General features: G+C 33.1%; 1 protein-coding gene across 1 annotated transcript; it reads right to left on the bottom strand.

The window, feature by feature from the left end:
- Positions 1 to 510: 510 nt before the first annotated feature.
- On the bottom strand, positions 511 to 22,341 carry fmnl1b (formin-like 1b). Its single transcript, XM_052595548.1, has 27 exons — positions 21,782 to 22,341; positions 15,874 to 15,957; positions 15,431 to 15,511; positions 15,221 to 15,294; positions 14,257 to 14,340; positions 13,588 to 13,710; positions 12,621 to 12,708; positions 12,460 to 12,536; positions 12,280 to 12,373; positions 10,922 to 10,996; positions 10,019 to 10,129; positions 9,386 to 9,535; positions 8,927 to 9,028; positions 8,616 to 8,850; positions 7,661 to 7,816; positions 7,394 to 7,518; positions 6,453 to 6,655; positions 6,140 to 6,374; positions 5,677 to 5,745; positions 5,506 to 5,586; positions 5,134 to 5,263; positions 4,383 to 4,546; positions 4,204 to 4,305; positions 3,055 to 3,162; positions 2,849 to 2,963; positions 1,719 to 1,846; positions 511 to 1,549 (listed from the first exon to the last, which is right to left on the bottom strand). Exons 1-26 carry the CDS (start codon positions 21,926 to 21,928, stop codon positions 1,752 to 1,754), a joined length of 3,108 nt encoding a protein of 1,035 aa, XP_052451508.1. The 5' UTR covers positions 21,929 to 22,341; the 3' UTR covers positions 511 to 1,549; positions 1,719 to 1,751.
- Positions 22,342 to 22,595: the final 254 nt, after the last annotated feature.

Below are 22,595 nucleotides of genomic sequence, written 5' to 3'. Positions count from 1 at the left end.
TCCTCTCTCTGTAAGTTCTGTTTACAAGTGTAAGATGGATTTCTGTATTAATAAAGAGATTTTTTTTTAAATAAATATAGTTGTATGTGAGTAGACGGGTCAATCGGATCCTATTCACTGTTGTCTGATCTGTAACAAACCATTCAAGCATTCCGAATTTAACAGGTCCGGAAAAAAAGAAAACATTTTTCATCAATGCAACATATAGAATATATACAAATCTATCAATGACTTCTTGTGATAAAACAATAACAGTGTGAATGCAATGTTGACCAATAGAAATATATCTATATGGAAATGTTATAATGAAAAAGTTGTTTTAATGTTGAAAAAAAAACCTTGTCAGGTTGTGTATTTACAAGAGACTGTTGGTTTTGAATGTTCTTGTGCTGTTTTTGTGACTATTAAAGTGAATATCTTGTACTACAGTCTTGTGCACTAATTGTAAATACAGAAATACTGTACTTTTTTTTTTGTTGTAATGGTAAATGGCATTTTTTTTATCCAGTATAAAATCTTTATTATGTTATATGCAGAAAGAAAAAACAAAATGAAAACAAAAAATACATTTATATATATACACATACTAGACGAAGCTAGTTTCAGTAGTTGGTGTACAGTAAGCATTTCCAGAATACAGTGTCAAAATGAATCTGAAGATCCAGTTGTTATAGAGTTAATCTCACGAAACCTGTCAGGAATATGCCGTATTTCATCTAAACATTATAAGAAAATGATAAGGTATAACTGTTAATTTTTAAATTAAATTCTTAAAATTCTAAAAAAAAAAAAAAAAAAATGATTGTTCACAGTTTTTATTTTTTTATTTTAAAATTTAAGCACATTCAGATTCTTCAAAATAATTTTTTGCATTTTGAGTTGAAATATGAAATATACAACCATGTTCAAATTCTTCAAATTTCTTTTTTTTCTTCTTTTAATTTTGGAGCAAAATATGAAATATTAAAGAATGTTCAGATTCTTTTTTTTTTTTTTACATTTTGGGGCGAATATGCATGTTTACATTTTTCAAATTTCTTTCTTTCCTTTTAATTTTGGTGCAAAGTATGAAATATGCAAGCACATTCAAATTCTTCAAATTTTTTTTCAATTTTGGGCTGAAATATGAATTATAAAAACACTTTTAATTTCTTTTTTTTCTTTAATTTTGATGCACAGTATTAAATATACACGCTTGTTCAAATTCTTCACATTTCAGAAATTCTTAACATTTTGGGGTGAGATATGAAATATACAAGCACACGTTCTTGAAAGGTTTCTTGAGATTGACTATAAAGTTGTGAGATACATTGTACATAAATAGTACAGCTTTTATAATTTAAATACAAATAGCTTAATTTTGCTTGTGGTTAAATATTTCTTGTAAACTGTTTTTGGCCTCGTGTGTAATGTGGGTTCATCACAGGATGCTTTGAGCTGTGTGTGTTTCACAGAGAGATGTCGGACGACACGGGAAGCTGCTGAGCTGGTTTCCATTTGGCGCTTCGTCTTCCTCCGTCTGCTCTGATGTACGGCTGGTTCCTTAAATCTACACACACACACACACACACACACACACAGTCAGAAACCCCCCGATGAAGATATCGGAAGATCTTTGAGCTTTTCAAAAACTTGACAGAAAGGAAAACATCAGAGATCTACACGGAGGAACTGAGGGAGACGCTTGCAGGAAGCTGAGTGTTACAGAAGAGCGATACCTTCAGAGACAGAAGAGAGGAAATAAGAGACAGTTATAAAGCAGAAGTCCCATCGCAGAAACCCGAATCACAGAGCAGACGAGACGAGCGCTTCCCAGAACGAGCCGTAAACGGCACCGCCTGCAGAGCTGAGGACCAGACAGAGAGAGAAACATGACAGGAAAGAAGACAGACAGACAAAATACACAATCTAGAACATCAGAGTGAATCAAATAACACACAAAATGATTGAAGAAAGAATTAGAATATAGGCCAAGAATCCCAAGAAGCACCAGGAGGAACGATGAACACTAGGAGTTGAATTCTGTATCAATGTACATTAAAACTAATGTAGTATAAACAAATTTCAATTTACATTTTTTAATTTCTAATAATTTTTTTTAGAAATTTTTCTGATATTTTCACAGTAGCTATAAATGGGTCTATGCAAAATGAAAAATATAGTATATTTATAGTTAAGAAATACTATATAGTTATAATGTTTTAAAAATATAAATAAAACATTTATTATATAAACTGGCCTTTATACAAACATTTTAAAAATAAATAAATTTCAATATATTTATTATAAATATTATTACTTTTAGATTTAAATTATAATATAAATACATTTATTCAAATGTATATAATATAAATATATTTCAACATATTTATAGTTTATAAATATTATATTTACATTTTTATTTGTTTGTATTGTACAAGTGGGTCTTTTATGCTTATATTTATTAATATATATATATATATATATATATATATATATATATATATATATATATATATTTATAGACATTATAAATATTGTCAATATTATAAATGTGTATAAAATATTATCTACGTTTTCTTTTCTTTTAAGCTGACATCATCTCTTTCTACTCACCGTTATATAAAACTATGGCTGTCAGTAGAATAAAATAATTCTTTAGAAAGCAGAATGTCAAATTTAGTCAGTTGCAATTATTTTAATTTTTGTAATTTAACTGATTTATATTATATTTAATTTAATTTGAGTTTTTCCCTGAATGTTTGGCATAGAGGTATGCACTGGGTTTAGTTTTCACCATTTATAATACAACCCCTAACAATGGTAGAATCACATTGAAAGTTAGAGCACTGGTTTTCTTCAGCCTGACCTGTGATGATGTCCTCGATGGCTCCGTCTCTGCCCTCTCTCACGAGCGGCGTCATCTGCCTGCGCTTCAGCTCTGCGATCAGATCCACCTGAGGGAAGCCTGGCATCGCCGGCATCTGAACACATCAATCAACAAACCTGTGAGACCATGATGCTTCACTTCCTGTTCTCCGGTGCTTCTGTGTCTGTCTGTCTGTGGCACATTACCCTGTTAGACACAGCAGTGTTCACAGGAGAGTCAGGGATGTGTAAATCTGAGCCCAAATCAGTCTCGGAGATTCTCTTCTTGCGCTGTTCGTTCTCCTGTTCGGCCAGCTACAGAGAAAGAGAGACTCGTCCATCAATCAACACGCAGGAGGAACAACTGGAAAACTATATTTGTACAAAGCAGCATGAAAGTAACATACTGTCTATACACTAGATCAGGAGAAAGGGACTGTTAGAAATAGTATGCTAAAGGGTGGGATCTTTACAGGGTTTTTGAAGTAATTATTGTTGAAATAACCCTTATAATATATTTTAGCAAGCATGACAAATAAAAATGACAAAAACGGATAAAGACAACAATTTTGATGTTGTCTTTATCCGTTTTTGTCATTTTTCTTCTTTTTTCTAATTTATTTGGAATTTATGATTTGTTTATAAAAATAAATAAATGTATGTTTATTGTACTGTAGTTGTAATCTTTTTATTACTTAAAAGTTATTTATTTCAGTTAGTTAGCAAAAAGCAGCAGCATTTGGAATTATTAAATTTTAGTTTTTTATTTAATATTAAGATTTTATTTAGAGATTTTTGTCATTTTTGTAAGTATTCTTGTTCTTATGTATTTTTTATTTAGTCATTATTATTAATAGTAGTAACAGTATGTAAATATTTATCATTTTTTATTTTAGTAATTTTTAGTCATTTATTTCAATTACTTGCCAAGGTACCATTTAAATTTTTTTTGGTTTTTAAATCTAATATTTATAATATATTTTATTTCAGCTTTATTGTGATTACTGAAAACAATTTTAATATGTTTTATTATATTTAACAATAACAACCCTTGTTTATGGGCTAAATATACTTTCATGAAGGGTTGATGCACTGAAATAGATAGATAGATAGATAGATAGATAGATAGATAGATAGATAGATAGATAACTAAAAAAAATTATGGCATACATTTTATAATACCATTTCTACATAAAATTGTGTAATAATTTCTTCGTAATTATTTGTGAAACACCGAGTGAAACTTGGTTCAAAAAAAGAAAAGAAATTCTGCATGTCTTTGTTATTTGAATCTCTCATTACCAGGATGATATATGCTGATGTGACATGAGCACAAGGTAATAATTTTTTGATTACCTTATATGCTTTAATAAATCTGGCAAAAACAGGGAAGAACACAGAAGGAGGCGTGGATTTGGGATCCTCTCCGAAATACTCCACCACTGAGTGAAAGACCTCCTGTAGAGACACACAGACGATCCAGTCATTCACTGTAGTTCAGAAAAGATTTCACACACAACTGAATTCATCTCCACCTCTGCAGTTTTGCTGTCTTTGACCACAGAGTCCAACAGACTGCCGTTACTGGACATGAAGTTTGTGAGGACAGCACTGTCTTTCTGCTGGAGATATTCCCTTCGAACCACCTCCATTCCCTTCTCCAGAGATCGAACATCTGCAAGGATGCTGTCCTGAGAGACTGAGAGAAACATGCAGGTCAGAGTAGATGCTTTCAGCAGATGCTTTCAGCAGACTTACAACCTTTAGATCACCAGCCTGGAATTTTGGCTTTGATTGTTCTGATTATCTTTGTTTAGTTTTTAATCAATGCAAATATTATTTTATATTATTTAAGTGTGCTTTATCATAGGAAGACAAACATTTTACATTTTCATTTAATAAAACTATTAAGTAAAAATGTATATAATAGTTTATACATTTATGTTATTAATATATTTATCTAAAATGTTTTATAAATAATTAAAATATTAAATAATAATATAAACAAGAAGAAAAAATGTTTTAGCAACTCTAAACTTTATTTTATTTAATTAATTAATTAATTAATTAATTAATTTATTTATTTATTTATTTATTTGTATTATTATTTATTTTATTTTATTTTAATTAAAATAAAAGTTATACATATAATTATGTTAAATATATTACATTTTAAAAAATAATTTAGATTATAAAATAGATTTTTTTAAATAATTAAAAAAATAATACACACTTAGAGTTGTAGTGGTGAGCTGATGTGAATATGTGTTTATGTTCAACGCTCACCCAGTGCAGCTTTATCCAGACAGTGTAGTTCAGTGTGAAAGTTGTGCAGCTGAGGATATTTCTCTTGTATGATGCTGACGATGAAATGCAGGAGTGTCAGTTTTCGATCTGTGGATTTCATGTCCAGAAGCTGAGAGTGTAAATAAGAGAGATGCGCGATAAATTCACATATAATTTATCATGAACTTATCAGATTTAATGCAATGTAAGTCAGTTTGGATAAAAGTTTGTACCAAATGCATAGATGTAAATTTATATGTGTATTTCATGTGTAAGTCAAATATGATTTTTAATTTAATTAACTAAACTTACATAACATACATTAAAAAAAAAAAAGAAAGAGAAAAAAATTGTAAAGAGGTTTTGTCTGACCAGGTCCAGACTTTGGAGTCGAAATCCATATGCTGATCCTCTCTTCTCACTGTTCATGTAATTCCCAAATGCAAGAATGATCTAGACATAAAAAAAAAAAAAAAAAAAAAAAAAAGATTAGCTTTCACTGCACAAATGATTTTTTTCCAGAAGAAAATGTATTCTCTTTACCTCTAGAATCTTCTTGAGTTTGCTGGAGGATTTGATTGACATGGATGCAGCAATGATGGCATTTAATTGCTGTAAAATAAGACCAGGATTTTTTATATATATTTTTGTTTAAAGTTAAATTCAAGAATGCATTCTCCTTATATAACATTGCCTTTCAAGGAAAGTCTGTTCACCAAGTCTTATCTAGATGAATGGGGGAATCCTGAAATCTCACAATTATATTATACATTTCAAATCAGCAAAAAAATCTGAAATAAACTGCTTAAAATTGTTTATTGATTCATTATTTTTTTTGCAGGCTAGACCGCGCTTCAAACAGCAGTTGCAGTGACGCAGTGACTTTACCAATCAGCGATTGGCTGTTTAAATCAGAAGGCGGGACTATTGTGCCATGCTGTGCTTTGCAGTTTCTCCCATTCATAAGTAATAGTACTGAAGTGTATTCTCTGATTGAATCACTGACAGGCTTTATTAGCAGGATGCTCTCGCTGAAGTTGCCCATGAAGGTCAGAGTGCTGATTCTCTGTGCCAGACGCGGGATCTTGCTGAAGGCCACCATGAATCGGTCCTCCTCCGACAGCTCCTGCAGGGGGCGCCCTTCACGCTCGTATTTCTCAATCAACCTCAGCTCATAATCCGACGGGATGAAACGCTCCAGCAGCTCCAGAAAGTCAGAGTTTAGCAAATCAAGATTATACCTGCACACAGGGAGTTTTGGGATTAGTTTGAAACATGCAACTTTTGGTTGCTATCAAAATTGTGTCTTTTGTACACACGTTTGGATCGCAGTGCAGATCTGCCCAGTGCTCATGCCTACTTTCCGCAGCGTGATGGCGAGGTTTTTGGCCCTGTTGGGCTCCAGCAGTGCGATTTTACTGGATGCTTTATGAGCCACTTTCACCTTCAGAGTGCCGACATCCACAGGTGCAGACTGAGCTTTAGTTTTAAACAACTCCTCAAAGACGTCCATATTCAGCTCCTTCAGACAGAGCAAAGACAGAGAGGCGACTCACATCAGCTTTAGTTTCTCAAATAAACTCTGATGATGAATGTTGAGCTAATTCTAACCACTTAAGACTTAAGACTATTCCTAAAACATTTTTACATTAAAATAGCATGCATAAATGTTTGAAACAAGAATTTCGTGTTTTTTTTATATTGTATATATTAATATTTTATAAATTATTTACAATTATATTTTAAGAACAAAAAGGCAATAATAAAAAAACAAATGCATTCATATAAGCCAGGTTAGAATCACACAAACAAAGAAGGAAAGACCTAAAACATTTAGGATTTTTGTAATAATAATAATAATAACTATATATATATATATATATATATATATATATACACACACAATATATGTGTGTATATATATGTGTATGTGTGTGTGTCTAGAATATTTTCTATATAAATATGTATTTTATAAACAATTAAAAAAATATATAATTAAAGAAAAAAAGCAGCTAATGTTTCTAGCAACTCTAATTTTAGGCGGCCCTGTTTAAATAAAAATAAAATGTATAAATATAAAAACCAAAAAATCTATAAATTTTTCTACATTTTATATATAAATAAATATTTTATAAATAATTAAACAATATATTTCAAGTAGAAAAAGCACAAAGCATCAAAGGTTTATAATGGGTAATACTCTTCAGGTGACTCTATTTCATACATTTCAATCAGTCGAGGTAAAACCCACAGAACTGACCCCAAGCACACTTTCATCATCCAGCTCTGTGAAGACGGTGCCGGCCACCTGTTCCTCCATTAGAGCCTGCCAGTTAAGCAATGGCATGCGATACTTGGTCTTGATTGGCTTCTTACCTTTTACACCTTATACACACACACACAGACAGAGGGAAGAAACGCAAGCAAATCTTTCAGTGCAATGTGCACAGCTTCACTTTTCATTCAAAATCATTCCAACATCTTATATTTTTGTTGTACAGTACAGGACTGTCATCATTCAACTCACCTGTCTGTACACTTCCTGTCCTTCCAGGCACAGGTGAAGGAGGCGGGGCTACACTCATAGGGGGCGGAGGAGGAGGTGGAGGTGGAGGGGCGGGGGCAGGAGGAGGGGGTGGAGACTGCATCACAGGCGAGGCCTTTATTTCTGTGATACTATTATCTTGGAGTTAAAAGAGAAGATTATTATTTATTTTTTATTTAGCAGAAAGATAGTATTCATGGAAATAAAATATTCATATGAGCATATATTACATTGCTAAAAGTTTTCCAAATAAATAAGATTTTATAATAATCTAAAAATATTTACAAAGAAGTGGTTGTTCACTTGTTTTGCTTCATGGTCCATATTATATTATATTATATTATATTATATTATATTATATTATATTATATTATATTATATTATATTATATTATATTAATTAGGTTAACCTTTGTCTAAATGTATTTTAGTATAACTACTATAATAGTTTTTTTAATATTTTGAATCATTTTTGATTTTCACATTTTCTGTTTTAATTTTAATATTAGTTTAAATATATTATTAGTAAAAAAAAAAGTTTTTTGTAATTTTTATTTGTTATGTTTTTTTATTCTTTATGGTAATTTTTTTTCATATTTAGTTTCAGCTATTTTAGTACATCAAGTTAAACTAAATGAAAATGAGAAATGTTAAAGCTGAAATAAAATGTTTGCATTTTTTACATTAAAAATTGTTTCAATGTTTATATTGCAACAAAATTTATTATTATTTATTTATTATTATTTATATTTGTTTTATTGTATTGTTTTAGTTTCACTTAACGATAATAACCCTGTTTGGAAATATACAAAAATTTAATAATACAAAAGTATAGAACATCTTTATAAATAAAAAAGTACCATTAGAATTAAATAGAAATTATATAGAAAATGATGATGTAATTGTAACACTGGTTAGATGTATTTCTGGATCTTCACCTGTTATGTTAGCGGCTGGCATAATGTGTAATTCCAGAGAGCCGGATTGGGATCTGTCCATGCGGATCAGACCTCGGTCCAGCAGAACCTGGGCCATCTTCTCCAGCTCGGACAGAGCTTTAGCAGAGCGCTGTCTCTCTCTCTCTCGCTCCTGCTCCTTCTCACTGTGTGTCTCTCTCTCTTTCTCCTTCTGCTGCAGCTGAGAGAGCTGAGCCTGTGTCTCCTTCACACTGTCCTGGAAACACACATGAAAGCTTCACAGCCTGGAAACAGGAGTAAAAGTAAGTGTGTGTTTTAGCAAAGTGTGTTACCTTCAGAAGCTCCACCTCTTTCCTACTCTGTATGAGCTGTTTCTCCAGTTCTGACGTCTTCTCCACAGCTTCACTCTCACACTGCTGCAGTCTAGTGTTTAACTGATTTACACAACACACACTCAGTGCTTTAATATGATTTAGTGTGTATACTTATTCATTTACATTAATACATATGATGTGCATTATGTTGCATTAAACCAAAATAGAATTAAACCAAAGTGCTTTACAAGATAGATAGATAGATAGATAGATAGATAGATAGAATTGAATAAATAACAAAAATAATTGAAAATAAAACTGCATCTATTCCATTCAGTGCATTATTATTTTATTATTATATATAATGCATTTTGTTGTTGTTGTAGTCAAACAGCAGATGTACTTGAAAACATTTATATCAGAACTGGACAGAAAGATTGCAGTAATGTTGTGTGTGTTTGGGGTGTGTGTGTGTACCTGTGTGTTTTGTTCTTGTAGCTCCTCTAGATGTTCCATTATTGTGTTTTTGGCCTCGGCGTCCTCTAGCATCGCTCCTACATCAAACACATTATCCAGATACGCTTGAATCTGCACCTGCAGCCTCTCGCTCTCAGTGACGGTTAACTTCTACACACACACACACACACACACACACACACAAAACAATTCACACAGTAAAAACAGTAAGATTGTGAAACATAAATAAACTGTTCTCTATGTGAATATACTGCAAAATATAATTTATTTTTGTGATTTAAAGCTGTATTTTCAGCGTCATCACTCCAGTCTTCAGTATCACATGATCCTTCAGAAATCATTCTAATATGATGATTTGCTTTCTTCAGGAAACATTCCTGCTACTTACTGCAGCTATTTTTTTTTTCTGGGAACAATGATACATTTTTTAGGACACTCTGATGAGTACACCGTTCAAAAGAACAGCATTTATTTGAAATACAAATATTTTGTAACATTATAAATGTCTTTACAGTAGTGTCACTTTTGATCAATTTAATGCATCCTTGCTGAATAAAAGTATGAATGTATTTAATTCTTTCAAAAAAAAAAAAAAAAAAAAAAAGCTCAAAACCTTGAACAGTAGTTGCTCACCTCCAGATAGCTGTCTAGTCCCAGTTGGGTAAACTCATACTGTAAATACACTCGGAAGTTCATGTTCTCTTCTGAGTGCACTACAATGTTGATAAACTGCATACAAGCCACCTAGAGGTGAGAAGGGGAACATATACTGATCAGTTTTCCTCACACTCATGAAAGGTCAATAACAACAGGAGAAACCTTAATCTATGTCTGGAATGTGAAAAGTATGTGGTGTTAATATAGTGAATTTGTGAGAAAATTATTAAAATACATTTTAATCATATGATTATTAAAGCTGCAGTCGGTAACTTTTGACGCTCTAGTGGTTAATAAACAGAACTGCTTGCGTCTTGCGGAAGAACATTGTAGCTGGAACTACTTCTCTCTGTTTATGTCTATGTAGAATCACAAAGGTACTGGGTTACTCCGCCGCGGTGCCCCCGAAGCAATCTAAAATAGTCCGAATATAAACACTTATTATAGGTGCACCCTAGTGATTCAGGACAAGCCAAAAACACGGTTTGGAAAATGGATTCATGGTGTACTCGCTTATTATATACATTTTTCTACATTTTGAACACAAACAAAGTTACTTTTTACTTGATTTTTTTCACAATTTTTCAAATTGTCTCATATTCTACTGTCAGGACATAATGACAGGTTTAAAAATATGTAAAATATATATTTTTACAAAAGTTACCTACTACAGCTTTAATACATACCTGTATATACGTTCTGCTTGTCCTAAAGTGGAAAGGTTCTCAAGAATGACTGATAATTAAGTCAATGTACAAAAAGGGCCTTAAATATAGATGTCTGTCATGCTCCTCCTTTTTGTTGAGCTAAATACTGTACAATCAGTGTAAGAATCTTAAAATGAAAACATATGAAGCATTTTATACAGTAGGTCCTCACCATGAAATCAATGTTGTTGTCCTCATTTCTGAAATACTCCATGAGTTTCTCAAATCTGTTTTTCTCTCCACACACCTGCATGAACATACAGACACATTTACTGTATTTGAGTTTACTGTACAGTACTTGACCATAAAGTAAGAACATTTTACTAAGAGACCTTCAGTGATATTTGATGTCACATGATCATTTATCATCTGAAAATATATTACTGCATCCATTATCTGTATCTAATTATTAGTTCTTGCAATATATGGCGTGTTATATTTTTATAGAAAGTATTTGCATTCATAGAAACAATGGAAACAATGGGAAATCCCTAAGCAGATGAGGTCTATTTTTGTTTCGGTTTTCGCTGTAGATTGTGTAGTCCTTTCTGCTTTCACTGATATGCATCTGAATCAACTCCCACACAAAATGTCTTTGTGACAATAAGCGCACAGACCTTCAGAATGAGGTGCATGAGCTTGCGAGCTGATCATGTGTCTTTATAAAGGGAACGATCTAGTTCTGTCATGTCTGTGTCTCTCGTGTAACGGCTGATATCACAGAATGAGCTTCAGGTTACTGGAGTTTAACTGCAAATCAGACACAGTGTCTGTGTTCATTCAGCGTCTGAGAGAAAAACTGAAGAGTTTGGGTGAGGATTTATATCCTTCAAATTAGGCTATTAGACATTATCTGATTAAATGTAAATATTTGTCACATATTATGTTACAATATTATTACTCATATATGTGGTCCTAAAAAGTATTTGGATGCCATACTTAAAAATGTATGAATTAATACAATTAAAAAAACATTTAATTTATTATTTCTGATAATATTATGTCTTGGTATATTATATGTGATTATATTTTAATACATTTTTATTTTTTATTATTTTTATAATACATAATTGGTATTGTAAATTTTGTATTATTGATTATTATAGTTATGTATTATTATATGATTAGGTATTTTTTATTTTATTATTGTACTGAAACAAACTTTTTTTATTACTATAATTTGGTATATTTCATCAAATTTTATTAAACAAAATTTTTGGTATTATTTTTATGACACAGATTTAATATGATATGTTATTTATTTTTCATATTATATTATGATTTGGTATTTTGGTTGTATTTATAGTATTTTTATAATAAATATTTGATATTTGTCTCTTTTTTTCACCTATTTTATTTTATTTATTTATTATTTTTTATTTTATTTAGATATATCCCTTTTTGTTTTTTTTCTCCCCACAGAGTTGAATTGTACACAATAAGACCAAGGAGACACACTGAAGTGATGACACACTGATGATAAGAAGAGTGAGATGGATGAACAGAGAAAGAAGGCTAGTCTTTTCTTACCTCTTTGAAATTATTAAAGGCTGCACTAATCATTTCGTGACCTCCTCGAACCAAACAGACAGCAGCAAGGAGCTCCAGAACCAGAGCTTTAGTCCTAAAAATAAAACACACACATATGTAAGTAGAATATTGTAGAAACAAAACATTCAACACACACACACACACACACTCTTTTCTCACCTGCCATTCTTGTTGTTGAGACTCAGTGTGATTTCATTGACACAGTTGGGATGAGCCATCACCTGATTAAACCCTAACTAACACACACACACACACACACACACATTAGCCATGGAAAGAGATGAGACATGAATAGATTAGAGGAGTAAGAGATGAAGTACCTGGTAGTTCATGATGGCACGGAGGCACATGATGCAGAGGTGCAGGTGGTTCTTCTGACTGAGCAGACGCGAAAATCTCAGAGCTTTCCTGAGCAAAACAAGCAATATTAAGAAATATTTGTATTCAATATTGATTAAGTATTATATTTTGTCTTATATATATATATATATATATATATATATATATATATATAATTATTCGTTATTATATTGTTATTTGGGATTATATATATTTTAAATATTTTAACATCTTTTTAATATTTTTATTTATTAAAATATATACTATTTTTCTATTTGAATATATTTTTTCTTTATAATGTTTATTTTTTTTTTTTTTGATTGTGATATAGATATTTATGTTTGCATATACAGTAATTTCTGTATGAATAAACAGACGATTTGGTTTAAATAGGAAAAAAGTATTAAAAGCAGAACTACATAATTTTTATTTTGTAACATCTTGAAATCTCAGAATCGTTAATAGTAAAAGTACTGTATGTGACAGACACACACACACAAACAAACAAACAAACAGTGTAACAGGAATGCAGTTGATGCTGATAGAAGTGATTGGATGTGTGTGTGTGTGTGTGTGGGTGTGTGTGGGTGTGTGTGTGTGTTTGATCGCATGTTTTGATCTCAAAATACATTGCAAACATATTTGAAATACAGTGACAGTGTTTCGCACGTGTGCATGTTTGTGTGATTGGGTCTTGTGTATGTTTCCTTTTGTAGATTTTATTGTCAGTGTGTGTGATGCTGGGAATAGTAATGTAGAACTTATGTTATATATAAAATTATTTACATTTACATTTACATTATTTGACATGGTAACATGTTTTCTTCTTCGGTTCACGACCAAAGAACTTCATAACAAATGACATATACTGTAGATGTAAAAATTGCTTATATAAGAAACAAAATGTGTAGTTCATCATTTCAGAGTGGTTTATACTCCATAACTGACCTTGTGGTGAAGGGGCGTCCTGAGCGTGGGGAATTGTGGGTAGGGGAGTTTGTCGCACTGGTGGTCAAATCTTCCACAGATTTCTCTTCAAAGCTTCCATTATCAGAGCTGTCCATGTCATATCTGTAAAACACAGTAAACGTCTGTCTATGATTCCATGATAATTCAACAGCACAACTGTTTTCAACATAGTGAGAAAGGAGCAGCTAATCAGTTTATTATAGTGATTTCTGAAGGATCATGTGACACTCAAGACTGATGTAATGATGCTGAAAATTCAGCTTTGATCAAAGGAATAAATTTCATTTTAAAATATATTCAAATAGACTACAGGTTTTCAATTGTAAATTGAACATTCCTGTTAATGTTTTCACATTATTACTGTTTATACTCTATTTAAAAAAAAAAAAAAGAGTAAATACAGCCTTGGATGATTAGATTCTATTAATTTAACACCGTAAAGTGTTTCTTTGTTGTTTCTTTGTTGTGTGTTGCTCAGGCTGATGAATATAACAGCAGTGTTAGCTATGGCATCAGAGGCCTGGTTTCAGACATTGGATGGTCAGGACATGTTCTCTTCCCAGACGCCTTGTCACATTAAGAATTTAGGTTCCTCTATTGTGTCTTGGAACAATGTGTGTGTGTGTGTGTGTGTGTGTGTGTACACACGTGACTGCACGTTGAGCAAAAGAGAGGTAGTCCACCAGCACGTCTAACCCCTTGTTTTCTTCATTTAGAAACTCCTGAACCCACCTGAACACAATACAATGAATAACAAAAGGAGCTCAACTGAGATAAATTATGAGTGACAAAGTAATTACAGTCCAGTGTAGACACAGATATTTTCTAGACTTCCAGATTTCAGAAACCTGCATTTAAAGGAATAGTTCACCCAAAAATAAAAATAAATTAGCTGAAAATTTTCTCACCCAGCCTCATGCCTTCCAAGATGTAGATGAGTTTGTTTCTTCAACGGAACAAATTTGGAGAGTGTAATGTAGGAGAAATGAAAATTTCATCACTTGTTCACCAATCGATCCTCAATAGTGAATGGGTGCCATCAGAATGAGAGTCTATACTCCATAATAATGCTTACTGCAGTTAAAAATTCCATCCTTTCCCATCAAAATCCACCAACGTATTTGTTTTATACTGTTTTCAAATGATGCTCTGTGAGATTTGTGCATTCTGTAATCTGTGCATATTTCTCTTCTGATTCAGACATCGCTGTTTTAGGCAGAAAAAAAGTGATGTATTTTAGTCAGTAACAGTGGTTTAAAGTAAAAAAATAAATAAAACGTCTTAATGACAGATTTAAGGCATGTGGGTTATTTGTGGAATTTTATCAGCTGTTTCGTCTCTCATTCTGACGGCACCCATTCAATGCAGAGGATCGATTGGTAAACAAGTGACGTAATGCTGCATTTCTCAAAATCTGATGAAGAAACAAACTAATCTACATCTTGGCCGGCCTGGGGGTGAGTACATTTTCAGTAAATTGTGATTGTTGCCTGAACTATTCCTTTACGTGATAAACTTGAAGTTTTAAAAAGTCTATTCATTTATTATGTACAGTAATCAGGCAAGTGACATGCATTGTCAGTAACATTGCATGTCATGTGATGGCTCTTACCCGATGTGATTGGTGCGCAAAGAGATCTCCAACTCTCTCAGAACTTGTGTGGATTCTTGGACTCGCCTTTTAAACTACAGATCACACACATATAATTTGATTAATTAAAATCATTTGCATATTTCAGTTTAATAATACCTGGACAAGCTCTGTATCTCACTCTCAGATTTAAACACACACACATATACAGGCTCAAACATATATCTGTACCTTTCTGCCTCCTCCCTGCTCTAATACACTCTTGAGTTTCTGAATGTATGCTGACGGAGGATTCTTCACCTGGAACCGTTCCTGATGAGAGAAACAAGAAGGTTCTCCTTAAGTCCACACGTACAGTTAGTCACATTTCTAGCATCAGAAGCAGTATAAATCATTTTTTCATAAATATTTTCCACCCTCATGATCTTTAATGTTGCTGTACCTTTAAGACTTTGATGTGTAAATGACACGTGCTATGATTGCCAGTCATTTGCTGAATAGTTATTTATTTATATGGTGGTGACATCATTTCATTTATTTTTTAAAGAGCAAGGACGATTGTGTTTTTCATTATACAGTATATCCCCTTTAAAGGTGTGAAAATAAATGCAAATGAAAAAGTGAATGAAAATGTGTAAAAAGTAAATGTTTTTATATTTTTACCCTGAACTCACCTGGTCACAAACTAACTCCCATTTCTTCTCGTTGTCGTACTGACAGAGCAGCTTCACTTTGTCTGGCGGAAGATTCATGGAAAACTACAATCACAGAGCAAGAGACAAATCATAAGCCTTTTTGTAAGTCTGAATTCATTAGTATTAATTCTACAGAGTCATTAGTTCTTTTGCAATGAGGAAAACTCTTAAAAATGTTTTTACAGCACTTTTTTTTAGGCTCAGCAAAGAACTTTATTGGGAACCATAATGGTTGAATTTTTTTGAGAATAAGTGTTTTTTTGAGAGAACGCTGCATTTATTTGATCTAATATAAAATAAAATGAACTGAAACTTTTATAGAGTTCAAAAGAACAACATTTGAACATTTGAAACAGAAACATTTTCAATTTATATGCTGTCACTTTAGATCAGTTTAATGTGTCTATGCTGAAAAAAAGCATTAACTTTTCACACACACACACACACACACACACACACACACACACACACAAAACGCCCTGCCCATAGCACCCAAACATCTCCGTGGCAAGTTTTGCACTGTCCACATTTTCTTCCGATCCATTTCCCAGACTATTTCTATGTTTTAATGCAGAGTTACTGTGGCACCAGTCACACGTTACACTTGTTAGATGGTCAGAAATGACCTGATGAGTAAGCGGCTGCGTCTTGTGAGCCGGTTTACGGACAGATCACATTTATAATGAGGGATGATGACTCTATGAATGCCCTCTCTGAACCGGCAGAATAGTGCTGTGTGAATGTCCTGTTGCTATGACGAACTCCTACATTATTTATGAACAGCATGAGTGTTTGCATCTGTGTTGCACACACACAAACTGTTATGGCCCTACAGAATTACCTCATCAGTGACTCATCTGAGCATCGGATGATACCGAACACACAGTGTGTCCATGCTGCGTGTAAAACATTCTGAAAATCATCTTCAAGGTCATCTTCTATTTTCTTATGCATGCTAAGGCTGCATTTACTTGATCAAAAATACAGGAAACACAGTAAAATGGTGAAATAAGTTTTCAATTTCAAAAATAAATTTATAGCTTACGCTACTCCTATGTCCTACATCTCTTGTAAATGTGTGTACGACAGTCAGGGCCGTCACTAGTAATTCTGGTTACTAATAATTCACTAGAAAGTCAGTTTTAAATAAGGATTTCTTTCTTACACAAATGCATCGATTCTCTTCAGAATTAACCCCTCGTAGCCATGTGGAGTATTTTTTATGATGGATGGATGCACTTTTTGCGGCTTCAAAAACTCAAACCTCATTCACAGCAATTATAAAGATTGGAAGAGCCAGGATATTTTAAAATATAAGTTCTTCTTGAGTGAGTAAATCATGTGGTATTTTTAAATTTTGTAGTTTAATACTCAGGAATAGTGGTTTGTTCAAATCTTTGACTATGAGCAATATAAAGCAAACACCACTGATTAAATCATTACATTCGTGTCCTGTGGTTGTTTTTCTTGATGGAGAATGATCCTGGGAGGGTTTGAACAGGTGTTGCTATTCCCTTACGTTTTTTTTTTTTTTTTTTACTCAAAAAGTGGTTTTACTTTCTGCATACAGCGGGTGAGGTCCTTTGACAGAATGAAACAGAATGTTTTGCTGTGAAAGATGACGGGAATTCTCAGTGTTTGTTTTGTGTCTGATTCCTTGGCTCTATCTTTCAGCTGATAGCTCAGGAATCTTATCATTTGTTTTTGGAACGTTGCAAAAAATCTCAAAGAACTCTATACTAATATTTAGCCTTTTTTTGACCCGCCTATGAACCCCAGACTGACCAAAGACTCAAGAACTGTTATTTTAAATAGTAATACTATTTCACAACTGTACTATTTTGCTGCATTTCTGATCAAATAAATGCAGCTTTGATTAGCAGAAAATACTAAATATTTAAAATTTGACTTGTGAAAGTTATATAGATATTGATGTCACATCATTTTAGTGCATATTAAATTACTAAATATGGCACATAAGTATGGCACATTGTCCTAATTTGCAAAACAGGTCAATGGAAGAAAAAACAGCAATCTGCAGAAATATCGCTTTAGGGCAAACACACACAGTCTCTCTCAAACAGTCTCTCTCTCTCTTTTATGGAATACCTGCAGACAGCTCCATTGATTATAATTGTCAAGCTTATAGTTGTCAGGTTGCATCTGTCGAGTGTTATCTTTGCATGTTTTAATTCAGATCTCATAGTTTCTTTTGTCTTTTATAATAGCTGACCCTTTCTACTTGTGAAACAAGGACAAGCAGACTGGAGAAAAATAGAATCAAAGGACAAAACACTTCCAAGTTTTTAACCATCACTGATTGCTTGATTTTCACTCGTTTCTGAACACATCATCTGCCCTTTCTATGTCCTTTTTATTTTTTCTATCCGTGAAAACAGTTAAACAGTTTTCAGGACAAGGTCAGCTAACATAACTTCTTCACATGTTATTTTGAATCCTCAAAATACTTCAAATGTGCAAGCATGTAAACCAATAATTTGTGCGTCAGTGAGCAATGCAGCAATGCAGCAAACTGTATACTGCAGTACACGTGCAGAGAGTAATGCACATGTTTATTCAGAGCCGTCATACCACTTTACCTTCAGCAGAATTATACTAGAAGATTGTACTGTTTTCAGCTTATCATATCTGCATGAGCTTTTTTCTATATTTGTAAGCCGAATCAGGTACTTTTAGAATCGCCTCAAGGATTTTGTATTGTATTTATTTAATTAAAAATTTTAAATGACATTTTTAAGACACTTAGAAAAGGGTTATTAACTAAAACTGAAACTAAAATTAAAATTATTTAATTCATTATTATTTATTTCAGCTATCTCTCAAAGCAGCATTTCTCATATTATTTTAATTGAACCTGAAAATGTAAATGAATAAAAAAAAAAAAAAAAAAAAAAAAAAATATATATATATATATATATATATATATATATATATATATATATATTTCATTTTCATTCAAAGTTAAATATATATTACATATAACTTTTAATGAAAATGAAAATATAAAAATAAAACATTCAAAATAATAAAAACTATAACAGCATCTTAGTGATTATAAAATAACTGCTCATCATAAATGAGATGCAGATGATACTTGTAGATATTAAAAAGACATTAAAAACATTGCATAATTTCTTCTCTTTACACCTCATAAGAGCTCAGCTTGATGTTTTCTCGTACTGCTGTTGTTTTCAACCATCAGCCATCAGTTTCTATGACTAATTTCTGCAGTAATAATTATATTGAAATACATTTAGAGCTGACTTTGATTCATTGTATCTCATAGATTTTTGTCCTGAGTGTTTCTAGATCAGCTGAAGGCGGGAGTACAGCTGAAGATGGATGGTTTGTCCTTTTGGTGGGTGGCCACCTTCAAAATATCAATAACTGAACGGGCTATTTGTATAATTACAGGCCTGTCGTTTTTGCAGATATTTTGCACTCCTCCCTTTGGCAAGGCGATGTAGAAAGCATCAGCTTGAATGGTTTAAAAGCTATAACATGCACGGGCAAGGACAAAACTATATTGCTTTTATACACATAAATTCAGCATCATAAAGAAAAAAATTCAAAGTTCTCTAAATGTGTGTGTGTGTATGCCCACTGTGAGTGTTATGCAAGACTTTTGTTAATCGTTTAACAGTTTCGTTTTTAATTGAATACTTGTGACTTTTACTAAACAAGCTCAATGAAGCTTTGCCATGTAATATTTAGGTTTTGTACCCGACTAGGTGTGTTTTTGAGTGATTGCTCTTTTAATTGTGCGTTTTATCACGTACATGCTGCTGGTGCTGCTTGCATTATTTGCATTCTATTTCCATTATACAAACAGCATTTCGCAAACTCTGTCTTTCTCCGTAGGCATTGTAGATGGCGACTGGATAAAATGAAGTTGTTTGAGTTGGATGGAGAGCCTGCATGTGGACTCTAATACTTAGATGGCCTTTCACTACTGTATGATGGGAAAGTGTTGAGTGCTTATCTGATTTAGGAACAGCATTAAGGATATTGGCAGTAAATTAATTAACATGGAATACATTACATCTGACTTTACCAATAAGCACTAGAACCAGACTTAAGTTATATAAAGAGTAAAACATTGGCTAAATAATCATTTTAAATACAGGTACTTGTGTAATGTGGACTGTTGGATTTGGTCTTTTTAGACTGGAAACCAGCATGTAAGATAAACTACAGTGAATCTGGTTCACAGTTTTCTTGAAATAGATTAACTAGTTGATAAGTAGTTTGTTCCAGGCCTTAACTATAACCGGCCAGCATGCCAACAGGGCTGGATCATGTCTGTGCTGTTATAATGTATTATTTATTGAGGTAAGGTGTGTGGAGTTATATAATCATAATACTTTTAACCGACTTGTTTATTAAAACCCTTAAAAAATTTCCATACAGTAGGACACAAATGAAGATGTTAATGGCTAATATGTGATTTCACAATGAACACAAATGTCAAGAGTTTCAGTAAATAATGTAAAACAGTTTCAGTAAATTTCTGTCTGCTCCTCACATAAAGCTATTTTATATTTGAAATATGGTGTGTGGAACTACTTTAAAGGTGAAAATGAACATTTGCTATAAATTTACTCCCTTATAGGCCATCCAAGTGAGGAAGATGAGTTGGTTTCTTCATCAGAACAGATTTGCATCACTTGCTCACCAATGGTTCCTCTGCAGTGAATGGGTGCCGTCAGAATGAGAGTCCAAACAGCTGATAAAAACTTTATAATGATCCACACCACTTCAGTTCATCAGTTAACATTCTGTGGAGTGGAAAGCTTCATGTATGTTTGTAACAAACAAACACGACATTTAAATATTTTTAACTGTTTTAACTTATCTTCGATTTAAAAAACAACAACAACAACAACATATTTGTCTAGATCTTTTTTTTTGGGCTGTTTTTTCTTGTGAATGGTCCTTGATCTGAGCATATTCTCTCCTTATTTGGTTTTCGCTTCACAAGACATGAATTGATGGTCTGGAGTGGTGTGGATTATTATAATGTTTTTTCCTTCCCTTCATCTTTGGGTGAACGATTTTGGTAGCACTTTATTTTACAGTCCTGTTCCTCATGTACATACTATTTATATAGTAATTACAATAACTATGTAATAACTAACCCTGAACCTACCCCTAAACCTACCCCATGTAGTTACCTTGTATTACCAGAACTTTCTTAAATACACTGTAAGCACGCTATAAGTACATCTAAGTACAAGTAGTGTAAAATAAAGTGCAACCAAGATTTCTTATAAGAAGCATTGAGCAAGAAGATCATACCAGTTAAGAATGTTGTAAAGATGAATAAATGTCAGAACTGTAATCACTGGATTAACCCCTACTACTTTAAACAAGTGAAGTATTAAGCAGCCACACACTCGCATACTGTTCACTCATCATAAATCAGATGCAGATGATACAAGTAGATAAAGCACATGAAAAACACCTAATGACGCATTAAAGTCCCCTAGCTGCACAATTACAGCTTTGCTGATGCATAACACTCATACTCCGGGAGATCTGACAGATTTCACTAACACACATATGAATGCAATCACCTCAGTACACATTCCATCACAGTCTACAACCTCACATGGTACAGCTAGCTGTATTATGTCATTCAGACTCGTGCTTTTGCATGCAAAGAGATGCATATCATGGTGCATATCAAACATATTTATAATTAGTGCAGTGGAGCATCTCAGCTTCAACCATTCATACAGTACTGTACTTGAACATGCTTTTTTCTACATGCCAAATCAGCAGAGCGCTTCTAAAGTAAAAGACATATTAGAGCTGAACCCCATTGTAGTCTAATGCATTAAAGGATATTTTATCATGTACATACCAACACCATGCTGAATCTCTCCTCTAACTCATCCTCAGGTGGTAGGGGCAGTTTAGGGGCCGGTGGCTGTTTCTGCCCATAAGTGCTGAGGGGCCGTTTGACGTCCCGTCCGGGTGACATATCCAGACTTCCAGCTGCGTTCCCCATCGCTGTATGCAGAGTTACACGCAGAAGTACACATATACAGTCCAGATAACCTAAATGTTGAGATACAACTACAACTTGTATCTACACTTGCTGGTTGATTCTAAACACTTGTGTGTGAGGTCTTGTTTAGTCCAGGTGTAGCAGTTTAAGTCCAATGGTGGGACACTTCAGAAACACAATCCAAAACAAAATCCAGCTTGAATACTATAGAAATGACTTCTATTAAATCTATAAAAGGTTGAGGTTTTCACATAGTTGCTGACTTGTTCAGGTTCTTTCTAGTCTTCTGATGGCGTTGTCCATTTGCTGTAGGCAAAACCTACAGGCTGTGTATACAGAAAGAAAAATGACACCAGTAGGCACGGCTGTTGTCTGTTTGGATGTGTCTTAGTCGTCTTCTGGTCTCTGCGACATCTGTCTGCTCCATCCTGGAGTGAGTAGTTCAGGTAGGGAGGAGAGGAGTGAGTGAGTGATGTGGGAGAGCAAGGTGGGGACTGGGAAGCTTCTGGGTCCTAGTGCTGGATCTGTAACTGTGTGTGTGTGTGTGTGTGTGTGTGTGTGTGTGTGTGTGTGTGTCTAATGAACACCTGATACTGACTCAGATGTCCATCTACAACCAGTGTCTCGAGTTACTTGTTGGTGTTTGTTGCTAGGATGCTATAGACAA

This window comes from Carassius gibelio, chromosome B24, assembly GCF_023724105.1.
Source record: "Carassius gibelio isolate Cgi1373 ecotype wild population from Czech Republic chromosome B24, carGib1.2-hapl.c, whole genome shotgun sequence".
Taxonomy (NCBI): domain Eukaryota; kingdom Metazoa; phylum Chordata; class Actinopteri; order Cypriniformes; family Cyprinidae; genus Carassius; species Carassius gibelio.
This window is presented reverse-complemented; position numbering and strand designations above follow the sequence as displayed.